This window comes from Eschrichtius robustus, chromosome 3 (genome assembly GCF_028021215.1).
Source record: "Eschrichtius robustus isolate mEscRob2 chromosome 3, mEscRob2.pri, whole genome shotgun sequence".
NCBI lineage: Eukaryota > Metazoa > Chordata > Mammalia > Artiodactyla > Eschrichtiidae > Eschrichtius > Eschrichtius robustus.
The window spans coordinates 75,930,150-75,942,970 of NC_090826.1; the positions used below are offsets into that span (position 1 = coordinate 75,930,150).

The 12,821-nt window shown below is 41.7% G+C and overlaps 1 protein-coding gene across 1 annotated transcript in view; it reads right to left on the reverse strand.

Annotated features, from left to right (window-relative positions):
- Positions 1-4,832, reverse strand: part of COL24A1 (collagen type XXIV alpha 1 chain) — a 384,282-nt gene extending 379,450 nt beyond the window's left edge. The window contains exons 1-2 of the mRNA XM_068540226.1: positions 4,802-4,832; positions 4,562-4,692 (exon numbers count right to left, since the gene is read on the reverse strand). Coding sequence (XP_068396327.1) covers positions 4,562-4,617 — 56 coding nt within the window. The 5' untranslated portion in view covers positions 4,618-4,692; positions 4,802-4,832. The remainder of the gene's footprint in view (positions 1-4,561; positions 4,693-4,801) is intronic.
- Between the last annotated feature and the right edge of the window lie 7,989 nt (positions 4,833-12,821).

Here is a 12,821-nt window from a genome sequence, read left to right on the forward strand (position 1 = left end):
ATATAACCCATAATATTACTGAGGATATATAACAAAATGTGAAATACTCTGTGTGTCTGGTCTGCTAGCCACATTTTCAGTTTGACATAAGCCACAGTCAAAACATGACCAGACATGTGAAGGGTGAAGGCCTTGAGGGGATCAAGCAGGAAATAGATATCCAAAGACCATACTCAGAATATTTAAGGAACTAATATCCATCCCAGGCATCTTCCCTAAATAATTCTTAGAGCTATTCAACTTTCTCTTTATCTAAAGGGTTTAAGTTACTTCAGGGGAATTTCAGGCATCTTTTTGTTTAGGGCACCCATGAGACTTTCAGGTTTTATGATATATGTCCTCAAGTTACTGATGCTCATTCCTACACAGGTTCAATTTGTGAATAAGAAAATTTTTTTTTTTTTTACTGAATTGGCGATTTTCATTTAAACCAACTGGAAAAAGTAGACTAATCTGAAAAACATACATGTAATATACGTCAAGAATTTCAACAATTTCCATCACACTGCGTTTACAAGCCAAAAAATTCTCTAAGTCATGACAGCTTTACAGATTTTGCTCTTTACTAGCTGCTAAGATCCAGTAATAGTAAAATTTCTGTACTTTGTTCCCAAAATAACTGAAAAACAGTTCTTATCCCAGGAGTAGGGAGTAAAGTGTTGTCAAAAACTTATACACAATGAATTCAACTCAATAGGTACTTGTATAACTAATCTAGTGTGAAACATACTAGAACTTTTGGTTAAATTCCAAGCATACAGGCAACTCATGAAATGCAAAGGAGACAAATATGCTTGAGGACTTCAAGTGATCAAAATGCCTAGAGTCCAGTCAGTAGCAGGGAAGAAATATACACTTAAAATAGTCTCTCCTTGCAATACCACAGAGATTGTTAAACTGATTACTGCCTAGCCTAGCAAAGTTTCTGGCACACACTACTGTTAAATAAAGATTTTTAAATGAATGACTGTATCAATCTTCAGTCAATGAGACTATCAGGTGGTCTTGAGTTTCAACAAATATATAACTTCTCTGACATTTTCCACCTGCACACTGACCCCAAGATCAAGAAGCCAGGTGATCCTAACCTCCATTTATTTAGCTAAGAAAGTAAAGGCTTTGCATGATCTAGTCTCTGTTTCTCTCTCCAGACCCAGCTCCAGCCACTTCTCCCCTAGAATGTGTGCTCCAACCAACTTCATTTCTTTCAGGCCCTCAAATGCACTGTGCTGTCTCACCTCTGAGCCTTTTACTGTTCTCTCTGTCTGTAAAGCTCCATGCCTTTTCCACTTAGGTCTGAGTCTAGATTTCATTTCCTTTGGTCAGTCTTTCCTTCCAGTATTACTCCTCCCGATCTTCCCCAACTACCAAGACTGTTAGATGTCCTTCTGTGTATACCCTTATCTCATTTTGTTATACTTGGTTGTTTCATTTTCTGTTTCTTATACTAAACTGGGCACATCGGGAGGGCAGCAATTAGGCTTCTGTCTTGCTCAATCATTGTATCACTTCTGCCTAGAAACATGCTAGACACTTAGCTGGAGCTCAGTAAACATTTGCTGAATAAATGAGTAAATGATGAGTGAATGAATGACAGAATGTTAGCCTTTTATGAGAATGAAAATGAAATCGTCTTTACTTCACTTCTCACTCAGAATTACAAATTCTAAAACAAGTCACAGTTGCAAAGCATGGCAAGGAAACTAGTACAGCTATTTAAATTCCCATAATAAAATTTATTATTCTCCTGCAGCTTCACCGATTACCAAGCAGAATGTATCAATAACACTCAAAATTACTTTCTATAAATTACAATTCCTCTCCCTGAGACATCAGTTTATTTTAAACATTTATTTGAATGCAAAGATAACTAAGCAACTTTAAAAACAGAATTTCATGCTAGCTAGGAAATAGATGTTTACATACCAAACTTTGTTTCCCCCTTTGGTTACAGAAACCCTTTAATGACCATAATAGCCTGCCTGGGAGACTTTCCGGACAATATGTTAAATCAATGTATCTAACACTGACTCTTGGTTTTAATTTTTGTTTTTTATTAATTCCACAAATTCACATTAGGTAATCCAACTAAAAGCAGCCCTTTGAAATAAAATGTCTTTAAGGATCTAGTTTTAAAACTGTACATGTTTCTGGGTGACTAATTGGAATTGTGATTTTAAAAAAACCGCTCCTGCTCTCACAAAAAACATCACCACAGAAGGATGGTGGAAAGTTAAAATCTCAGGGATTTCATGGGGCACTCTAAGGTTTAATTCAGTGGCCTGACATTATCATCAGCTAATCAGCTGCTTCTCCTACGTCTCTTTCCCTATGAGGCTGGTAGCATTAATTTCAAACTGAAGAACTCTTAATTCTTTACAGAAACTGGATTTTTTCAAGAAACAATTTTCTCAGCTCAATCAGTAACTACCTTTCCCCACTTTGCATGTGGGTGATTGGAGCTGTGAGGAGCTGCAATCTGATGTAATCTTGAATTACCGTTAATTTTCTGCAGCCCACCCCCACTGGGAACTGTCATGGAACAAACTGGATATCGCAGGAGGCTGCAAGGCCCCTGGCTGGGAGGCCATCTAGGAGGACAGGAGAGACCAGGGCCTTCACAGGATCCTTCACAGGCAGGATCCCCTACCCACCCTGATGTCTCTCCACAAGGATTTTATTTTCCCCATTCCACACAGTCTAATTTTTCCTCAGAAGTTCCTCGATGTAATCCATTCTCTTTGGTTTCTCTGCCTCCCTCCCCCCAGTCATCTGGACCCAATTTACAAACTCCAAACTGCCCAAGAATTTATGCAGGGCCTTTTCTAGGAGCGTCTGGAAGGGAAGTGTAAACCAGACAAGACAGGGGCTAGGAGCTGAAGATCTGCTTTAATCTGAGAGGTTGGTCACAACTACCATGGGAAATGTTAGCAAAGTGGGCCTCGAGTAGTGGCCAAGGTAAAGCGCTAGGGCCGGAGCTGGCAGGGAGAGCAAGAAGGGCACATGGATGGAGGCGGAGGCTGGACAGGACGCGGAGGACCTCACCCAGCCACTCCTGGTGGCTCTGGATCCGCGGGTACCCAAGCCTCATTCCACCGTTCCACCCGCCCTAGACCGTCGGGAAGATGCGCCAGGTCCCTCAGGATCCGTTGCGCTCCCCACCCCTCTTTCCGGGAGGATCCATGCAAGGGACTTCCACGGGAGAAAAGTGGCGAGAAAGCTGCTTGGGAAACAGATGAGACCTGCGTGAGCCGCTCTGGGTCAGGCGGCTGGCAGAGTCTGTCCTCTTCTAGAACCCTGGCCGAGAAGTGTCAGGTCTCCCGGGCCCTGGGCACCTCGCCGCACGCACGCGGTTGCTGAGGTTACGAGCTTTCCCGCTCACTGAGTCACGCGCTGCGGGCGCGTGGGGATGTGCGTCCTTGTCATTGGGGAAGCCGGCTGCCTGCCCAGGCTTCCAGAAGTCGGAGGAGAGAGGGCTTGAGCCCCAGCCAGGCTCCGCAGCAAGCGGCTGGGAAGCACATGTTCACACAAACACTGCCACAAGGCGGTCTTTCTCCGCACCCCGCCTCCCCTTGGCTGCGCGGTCAGTTCTGCCCCCGGCCCTCCTCCTACCTACTCTCTCGAGGGGCAGCCTAGTGGCAGAGAACGACTGCAGTCGCTTTCGTCCCTCCCGCCCCCGGGGCCAGAATCAAACTTGCGTAACCCACTGACCTCTTCCAGGGGGACCAGGGCAGCCAGCCAAGGCCATGAGCCCACCCCCCACCCCCAATCTACGCTCTTTTCCGAGTGAGGCAGTGGGAGCAGGTACAGCGCCCAAAGAGAAGGTGGGGTGCCAGTCAGGGTCGGCGCGAACACTCCCCGGGAGCAGCAGCCCCGCCCCCCCCCCCCCCCCCCCGCGTCCAGCCCCTTCCGCAGTGACACTCCAGTGACCAGGGCGCAGCCTGGGGCCCAGATGGGCAGCACGCTTGTTGGCCTCCTAACGACTAGAGGAGACTGCCGCTGAGTCCCATGAGTCCAGGAGCGCCCTGATGCCCGAGGTTCTGTGGGCACCCTCTCCCCCTACCCGGCAACACTGCCCCCACGGTCCAGGCTTCGCGCACAGAGCCCAGGGGACACCTAAGCACCCCAGCAGTACCCAGAGTGCACGCCCCGAGGAGCACCGCGGGGAAACAGGACCTCAGCCAGGGCTCTGAGGGAGGAGAAGGGAAGGAGGGCGCGAGGGCGACGGGAGCTGGAGCCCGGGCTGGCGTCCGAGTCCAGCTCCGGAGCTGCGGGAACCACGGCCGCCCGCGTCGGGCCGCCAGCCAGCGGGCTTCTCCTCCCGAGCCGCAGGATCTCTTTAGGATAAACTGTCTGAGAGACCCACTGGCAGGAGGCTTCCTTTCAAACACAGTATTTTACAAATTGAGGAGACAAGAGGAGGATGCCACGGCTGTTCACCGACTCCCAACTTCAAAAAAGTGCCAGGGAGCTGGTGCACAGATCTCCAACGGGCTCAGCGGATCCATGGGGTGGGGAGAGGGGGTGCTCTAACCCCTGCCCTGGCGGGTGGGCTACTTACGTTTCTGCCGTGTGGGAGACCTGTCCACGCCTTGTCCTGCGGGCTCCTAAATGCATTTGTATGCATTTGTCCGTACAGCGAAGCGCTAACGGAAAACAGAAGCCAGCTCCGAACTGCTAAGGGTGCAGGTACTGTCCATGAAAAAGGGGGGGGAAAAAATCACATGAAAACGATGCTCCAAAACCTCAACAATAACCACAAGGGGAGGGGGAAGACGGGAAGGGAGGAAAGAAATAGCACCCGGAGGGTAGGCAGCTAGGCTTCCTAGCTCCCTAGCTCGGTAACACACAAGTCCGGGGGGAGTGCTGCCCTGGGAGGGCGGGCCAGGAGACCTCACTGGCAGGCGAAGGGGCGCCGGCAGCAGCGGGAGCTCGGCTGCGAGTGCAGCCCTCGAGTTCACTTGCGGTTCAAAGACGACTCCGTGACTCCAGTGGAGTCCTCTGCTTTGGGCCTGGGAGGAGAAAGGGGTGGGGGGAGGGAAGGAGATGAAGTGGGGGAGGAAGTCCTTGGAAACAACCCGCGCTGGAACATTTGTCATACAAGTACACACACCCACTTCGGAAATCTAGTCCGTGCTAGGGGACCCCGGTGGCAACTGCAGGCGCTCGGCGTTGACTGCCGCCGGCTGCTTCCCCTGGAAGAAGAGGAGCCAAGCAAATCCGGCCGGTGTTAAATTTCACCGCTCACTGACTTGCAATGACATCACCAAACGTAGTGCACACCTCCCCCTCCGCCCCGCAACCTTCCCCCCACCCCGCGCCCGGCTGGGGCGCCCCTGTCCGCAAGCCCCTGGGCCCGCCGCGCCTGGGGCGCGCTCGCCGCCGCCCCGGCACCACTCCGACCCTCTCGCTTCCCACGCTGTACTCCCTCGACATGCCCGAAGCTTGTAGGTGACTGGTATCCTTCCTCCAAGTGTCCATGTACCGTTTCCTTTTTCAGCAGTCCCCAATTTGATGTTTTCTCTCTTGAGTGTCTCCCATTCCCGCTTTTCTCTATCCTCTTCACACACACCTTCTGAAATCACATTTAGCTCAGCGGCGTCCTTCACTGTCCTCCGACTCTCTTGCTTTTTTTTGCAGCTATGCTTGTGGCCTACGTCGTATTATTAACTGACTGCAAAAAGTTCTCATTAATTCCTTTCCTCCCCTTCATTCCTTCCTTTCAGTCTGTCCCCCGTACTACTTTCTACTGATTCTTCTCTCCCGTAATCCACTTTTCTGCCTTTCTCCTGCTTAAAAGCGTGGACTAATGGTCTGCAGTTATGCAACAAAAGCATAGGAACACACCTCGGCCTTACCAATTTGAATACCTTCTCCAATTTTTGTAATAAATTTCTTTTTCGATGTAAGTCCCCATTCTCTCCACAGCCTTTTCATACTGAGAAGTCTACTTCCAAATTTTGAAGAAAAAAAAATTTTTTTAATTCTGCTTTTATCTTTCTCATTAATAAGACTGGAAATTCCAGAAGGCCAGGGACCTATTATCTTGCTCATCATTGTATTTTCAGCACCTAAAATAATATTTGGTATGTCTGTTTAATGAATGACTGCTGTATACCAGTGAATATCATTTCTCCAAGTTGTCCTTGTCTATTCTGTGCACCATCCACAGCTAACGCCCCTTCCACAGGCTGAAAGGCATCCCGCATTACATACACACTATAAAGGTTAAGGTGACCATATTAATGAATGGAAATGATTGGTGTGGCCCTTGGAATCTGGGGGATTTTTTCTTCTAAGAACACAGTTTAATCCATCTTCCTCTTCCTCAATTTTTCAACTTTTCATCTTGAAATGATTTTAGATTTACATAAAAGTTGCTAAGAAAGTAAAGAGAATTCCTGTATAGGCTTCATCTGACTTCCTCTAATGTTAATATCTTACATAACCACAGTACAATTATCAAAACCAGAAAATTAACACTGATACAAACAATACCATTAACTAATCTATAGATCTTATTTAAATTTTGTCAGTTTTCCCAAATGTCCATTGTCTTGTCCAGGATCTCAACTAGGATCCTGCACTGTGTTTAGTTAGTTAATTAATTAATTAACAGAGATATTAAATAAATTGCCATATCTCCTTAGTCTCCTGCCCTCTGTGGAATTCCCTGTCTTCTTTCATCTTTCATCATTTTGACAATTTTGAAGAGCACAGGTCAGTCATTTTGTGAAAGGTCCCTAAAATTGGATTTGTGTGATGTAGTCCCATGATTCAGGTTTTGTATTTTCAGCTAAAATACCACTGAAGCGATGTTGTGCCTTTCTCGGGGCATCGTATTGAGTATACATAATGTTGATGTATTTTATTACTAGTGATGCTAACTTTGATCACTTAGTTAAGGTGTCACATGCCAAACAGCCACTATGACTACCCCCCCCCCCAACTTTTGTATCAAATAGCCACGGCTTTCTGGAATCCTCCTAGAAACCCAGTATGAAGGGAAGATATTCATTCTTAACCTGAAGAATTTCTACAGTATTCTATCCCTACGGTATATCTATTTTTGACTACTGGTCAACTAAAAAAAGACAGGTAATTTGGTTTGGTGGAAAGAATAGACTAAGAATTAAGCAGATCTTAAGTAACTCACCCAATTTCTGTCTCCATTTCCCCTTCAATTACTTAAGGATTAAAAATATTTTTTTTCTGTTCACAATGTTGAGTCAATATTTGAAAGCTGTATGAAATGGAATTATCATTAAAATGTACCTCAGGTTCTTTGAATATAAGAAGAGAATATTTGCTAGAGTTACTAGAGCCCTTTTCACGCAGAAGCATCCAAAGGGTACGCATACCCTCAAATAGAGTACATTTGATTGTGGGAGAGGAAGCATTTGCCCAGTAAAAAAATAAACAATGTAAGGTTTAAATGATATAGACTTTTTAGGATGGTAGAGTTCAGCATAGATAAAATTAGTCAATACAGCTTCACCAAAGACCATGGGATTTAGCTGGGCCTTGAAAAGTGAAGAGGATTTACATAGGTGGAGAAGAGAAAGATAGTATGCTTAGAGGGACCTCCCTGGTGGTCCAGTGGTGAAGAGTCTGCCTTCCAATGCAGGGGTCGATCCCTGGTTGGGGAACTGGGATCCACATGCTGCGGGGCAACTAAGCCCTCAGGCCACAACTACTTAGCCTGCGGGCCTCGGCTACAGAGCCCACATGCTCTGGAGCCTGCATGCCACAACTAGAGAGAGAAAACGCTGCACACCACAACTAGAGAGAAGCCCGCACGCCACAACGAAAGATCCCACATACCGCAACGAAGATCCTGCAATTAGGACCCGATGCAGCCAAAAATAAAAACAAATAAAATAAAATATTTTAAAAGAAGATAGTATGCTTAGAAATTTTGAGTAGGAGACTAATAGCAATTGAACAAGAGGAAGATATCTGAATTATATTCAGGGGAAAGGAGTAGATTCATCAGCTTGGGTTACAGGTTCGTGCATTAGAAGACAGGTCGAGGGCAAACTATGGAAGTCCCTGAATGCCAGGATAAGGGTTCATTCAGTCATTCAATAAACACTTATTGTGTCACCTACTATGTGCCAGGAACTCTTCTAGGCACTCAATTACATCAATGAACAAAATGCTTGAAAATTCTTCCCCTCATGGAGATTACATTCTATTGTTTAAATTTAATCTATGGGCAACAGGAAACATAAAGAATTTTAAACATAAATGATTATGTTCCAAATTCCCATTTTAAGAAGACTGGTCTTAACATCAGATGCTAAGATTGGAAAGAGAGAAGGTTGGAGGAAAAGTTCGGTGTAGGTGTTGAAATATGTTTGTATTGTGAACTATGGTAGGAACAATAGAAAAGCTAAATGAGAGAATTGTTATTAAAAGGAATCAGGAATCTGATAACTGGTTAGATTGGGAAGGGAAGAGATATGGATGAAATTTCAAGTTTGAATGATTAAGAAATTATGCCATTGGCCAATGGCAAAAGGAAGACAACTAACTCAGTTTGAGACATACTATGTTGAGATCTTGGTAGGACACTGTTTTGGAGCTACCCAAAGATCTGTTGGAGTTAGAAGCTAGACTTCAAGAGAAGGGCCAGAGCTAGAGTTTTAGACTTCTTCATTATCTGCCTAAAATGGTATCTGAGGCCTTGACAGTAGAGTCTGTTTTCAAAGATGTGAATATTTTAATGGAGAGTAGAGAGTCAAGGACATAAACTTAGACTACAGAAAGTGGGAGGAAACAATATAGAACTAAAGGAGCAAGAACAAAAAGCATACAGCATTATTAAATAAGGGTATAGGAACTCAAAAAATAATAATATAGCAAATCCTTCATAATGCTTACTATGCATGAGTATTGCTCTAATTATTTTATATATATTAACTCATCTTATTTTCTACCAATCCTGTTAAGTAGGTACTACTTATTATCCTTTTTATACAGAGGAGGAGAAAAAGTTTAGTTAAATTGCCTGAGGTCACAAAACTGGTAATGAATATGTAAACTGAATATGCAGACTGACTCTGGATAAAGTTGTTGTTCTCAATAATTCCGCTTTCTTCCATTTTTCCTTGCTCCCTCCGCCCTTTTCTCTCCCTCTCTCTGTCTCTCTGTCTCTTTCTCTCTCTCTGCCTTCCTCCCTCCCTCTCTTCTTTTCAAGAGATAACCATTTCAGGACAAGGGGCTACTGAAATAGAATATAACCTTCTGCTACAGATCCTCGTAAGGATACAAAATTCAGTATATGATGAAGGTGGCATTTCAAAACTCCATAAATAAGATCTGTTTTACAAATAATGTTGAAACTACTAGGGGAAAATAAATTTATCTCCACCTCATGGTGTACAACCAAAGTAAATTCCAATGCATTAATGGGTTTATAAAAATATTTAACTCTGTGAAGATTTAGAAGTAATTATATGTAAAAATATATCTTCTTCAGAGTGGGAAAGATTACATTTATTAATTTATCTATCAAATATTTATTGGGCAGCAATAGGTTTCAAACACTGTTCTAAGAACTAGGGAGAAAAGTCATCAGACAGACATGCCTGTTCTCCGGGACTTGTAGGTTTTCAGAAAAACAGAAAGAAGTATGATTTAAAATTTTCAAGTGGTAAAATAAAAAAGAAATACAAATGTCACCCAATATAAACAAATGAAGAAACAAATGAAAAACTGGGGAAAATATTTGTAGTGCGTAGCAATTAATCTCTTTTTATAAAGCATTTTATGTTGAAATAATTATACTTATAAAAAGTTACTAAACATAGCATGAAAACTTTCCAAATACCCTTCCTCCTCTGTTCCCCAAATGCTAACATTTTACCATGTTGACTTTATTATATTCTCCCTCTTTGTCTCTCTCTCTCTCCCAATTGTTTGAGAGTAATTTTCAGACATTATGCCACTTCACCCCTAAGCACTTAAATGTGTATTTCCTAAAAACAAGGTTATTCTCTTCCACAGCCACAGTTAAATTATCAAAATCAGGAAATTAATATTCATACAGTATTATTCTTTAATTTAAAGACCCATTCAAGTTTCACCAGTTTTCTCCCTACATTGTAGTAAACCTTCATTTTTCCTGCTTCAAGATCACATGTTGCATTTAATTGCATTTAGTCGCCTTTAATCTGGGACAGTTCCTCAGTTAGGGTGACCAACTCGTCTCTATTTACCCAACTTGCCTGCTTTCATCACTGAAAGTGCTATGTCCTGGGAGTGCCACTCAGACAGAGGAAATCTGGGATGGTTGGTCACTACATGACCTTGATACTTTCAAAGAGTTTAGGTCATTTTTTAAATAGAATATCAAGACCTTTAATACATGAAGATTTCTTATAATCAGTAAGAAAAGAGATGAATATAGCAATGTAGAAAAATGGTCAAAAGGAATATGCAATAAAGTTGGCCCAAAACATATTAAAATATTTAATGAACTCAATTCAAGAAGTGCAAGTTAAAATAATTAAGCTCCCATTTAAACAAAAAAAAAAAAGCAAATGACAAGGATTTTTAAAGAAAGTATAACATCCAACATTGATAAAGGTAGATTGAAGCTGGTACTTTTATACCAGCTGGAGGAGGGTAAATTAGGTAAAACTAGAGGAAATTTGCCAATATGGATTAAGAAACTTTAAAAGCTATATTTTTTGATCAGTGATTTTGATTCTAGAAATATATCCTGAAGAAATAATAATCAGATTCGTCCATGAAAACATATGCATAAGGATGATCATCACAGTATGATTCTATTTCTACATAAACAAATTATGGTACATTCATATAATGTAACATTATGCAACAATGAAAAAATAATGTTTTGAAGGATATTTCCTAACACGAAATTCTTAAAATATTTCAAGACAGGATGAGAAAATATATACAATACAAAATATATGGGTGTGTACAGTGTATATTATTTATCCTAGAATACAGACTTAAGGGAAATATACCAAAGTATTAATAGTAGCATAAATAATTTCTGGGTGGTAAAATTAGTGATGATGGATTAAACTTTATCCTTTCTTCTTTTTTATTTTTCTATTTTTATTTTTTACAATAAGCATGTATTATTTACATAAATCAGAAAAAAACTAATAAAAGTTTCAAGATTGAAGGAGATAGTTGGACTGGACTCCTGAGGAGTATGTGGATGGTTTAAAATAACTAACATTGGAGAATATGCTAGGGAAGAAGCTAAAAGATAGAATACATGCATTAAAATGAGTTTGTGTAGCCAGAGAAAGGTAGATCCATAAGCTGAGCTGGACTCTAGGACAACCAAACAGGTAGTCAGATACAGACTTGAATAGTCATGCCAGGAGAAAACTCTGCATTTTAAATGTCATGTTGCCAAGTTTATCTTCAAAAACCTCTGGTAATTTTTCCTCCATAATGTGTAAAAGCAAGCTGGAGCCCTCTACTGGAATGGTCTTCTAGGACGGGTAGAATTTACATTTGAAATTATAAAATGACAAGTTTACATGCCTCTATCCAGAAATAAACTTAGTGTTTTTCATATTCAGTACTTCTAAGGCTAATTTTCTACTAACTGGATATTAATTTTCTCAAAATCATGTAGTGTAAGGGGAAAGGTTATTTTACTGATGAAAGGGATAGGCTGAATGGAAGTGGAGTACAGAGAATCCACAATTAGGTGAAATAGTTGCACGGCAACTGGCAAATGTTTGCTTGAGTATCTGTGGAATCTGATTTAGAAGGTAACTTAGGAGTGAAGAGGCTGAGGAAAGAACACAGTAGAGAAAAAAATCAAGTTTCTGAATTTCAAACGTAAGGCAGGACATGATACACACTTTTCCTTTAGAACCATGTGAATAATAGTTAACACTTGGAAGTATTAAAGGGCCAAATAGAATGTCTTGCTGCTCTCGTGTTTCGTTATATTTTTGGTTCTTTTATAATAAGGTTTATGTTCCCCATCTGAAATCAGCGCTACAATTTTCCAACAATTCATGTCATATCTTTAGTGTATTTGACATGAACACTCTCATACAAAATGCTACAGACTTTAACAGAGAACCTAATTTATAGAAACCAGTGATGCAATAACGTCATCAAAAGTCAGATGAGAACTGATTGTGGGTAGTTATCTGCCTGCAGCGGCTCATTAGAATTCCAACTGCTACTCATGATTCTCTATCAGCACTTTCAGTTTCAATTCCTCTCAGCTTACTAAGAACATGAGAAAATTCAATATGGAATTTTGAATCGTATCTATTTGATCTTTTTCAACAATTTCAAAATGAATAGAGCTCCCACACTTTTTCAAAGAAGGCAAAACAAACTAATGGTAAGAGTATTTTTTGAGGTATAGAAATGGAAGAAACTTTTCCATACTTTGTAATAAGATTCTTGCAACAATAATGGCAATATTTATGAAACATCATAAAAATATTTGCTATTCCATGGAAGAGGAGGAAAAGTTAATTTGCCTGTCCAGTCCCCCAAATTAATAGGGAAGTAACAAATGCCTACAGCTTCTGGCACATGATTGAAAGTCTTGGCATATTTTAGTAAGGGGATACCCATTTTTGCCAAAGTAAAAACTTAATATAACCCATATCGAAGTCTGATGAGTTGCATGAGATGAAAAAGCAAAATAAATATTTTAGCGTGTGTATAGAGTTCAAGCAATCACATTCAAAATTATTGTGGTGATGCCAAGATTATTTGGATTCTGCACAGAGGCTGACTAAGGGACGTGTGGTGCTTACTTTCAGGTATTCTGATTGGTGAAGAGACCTTGAGGAGCA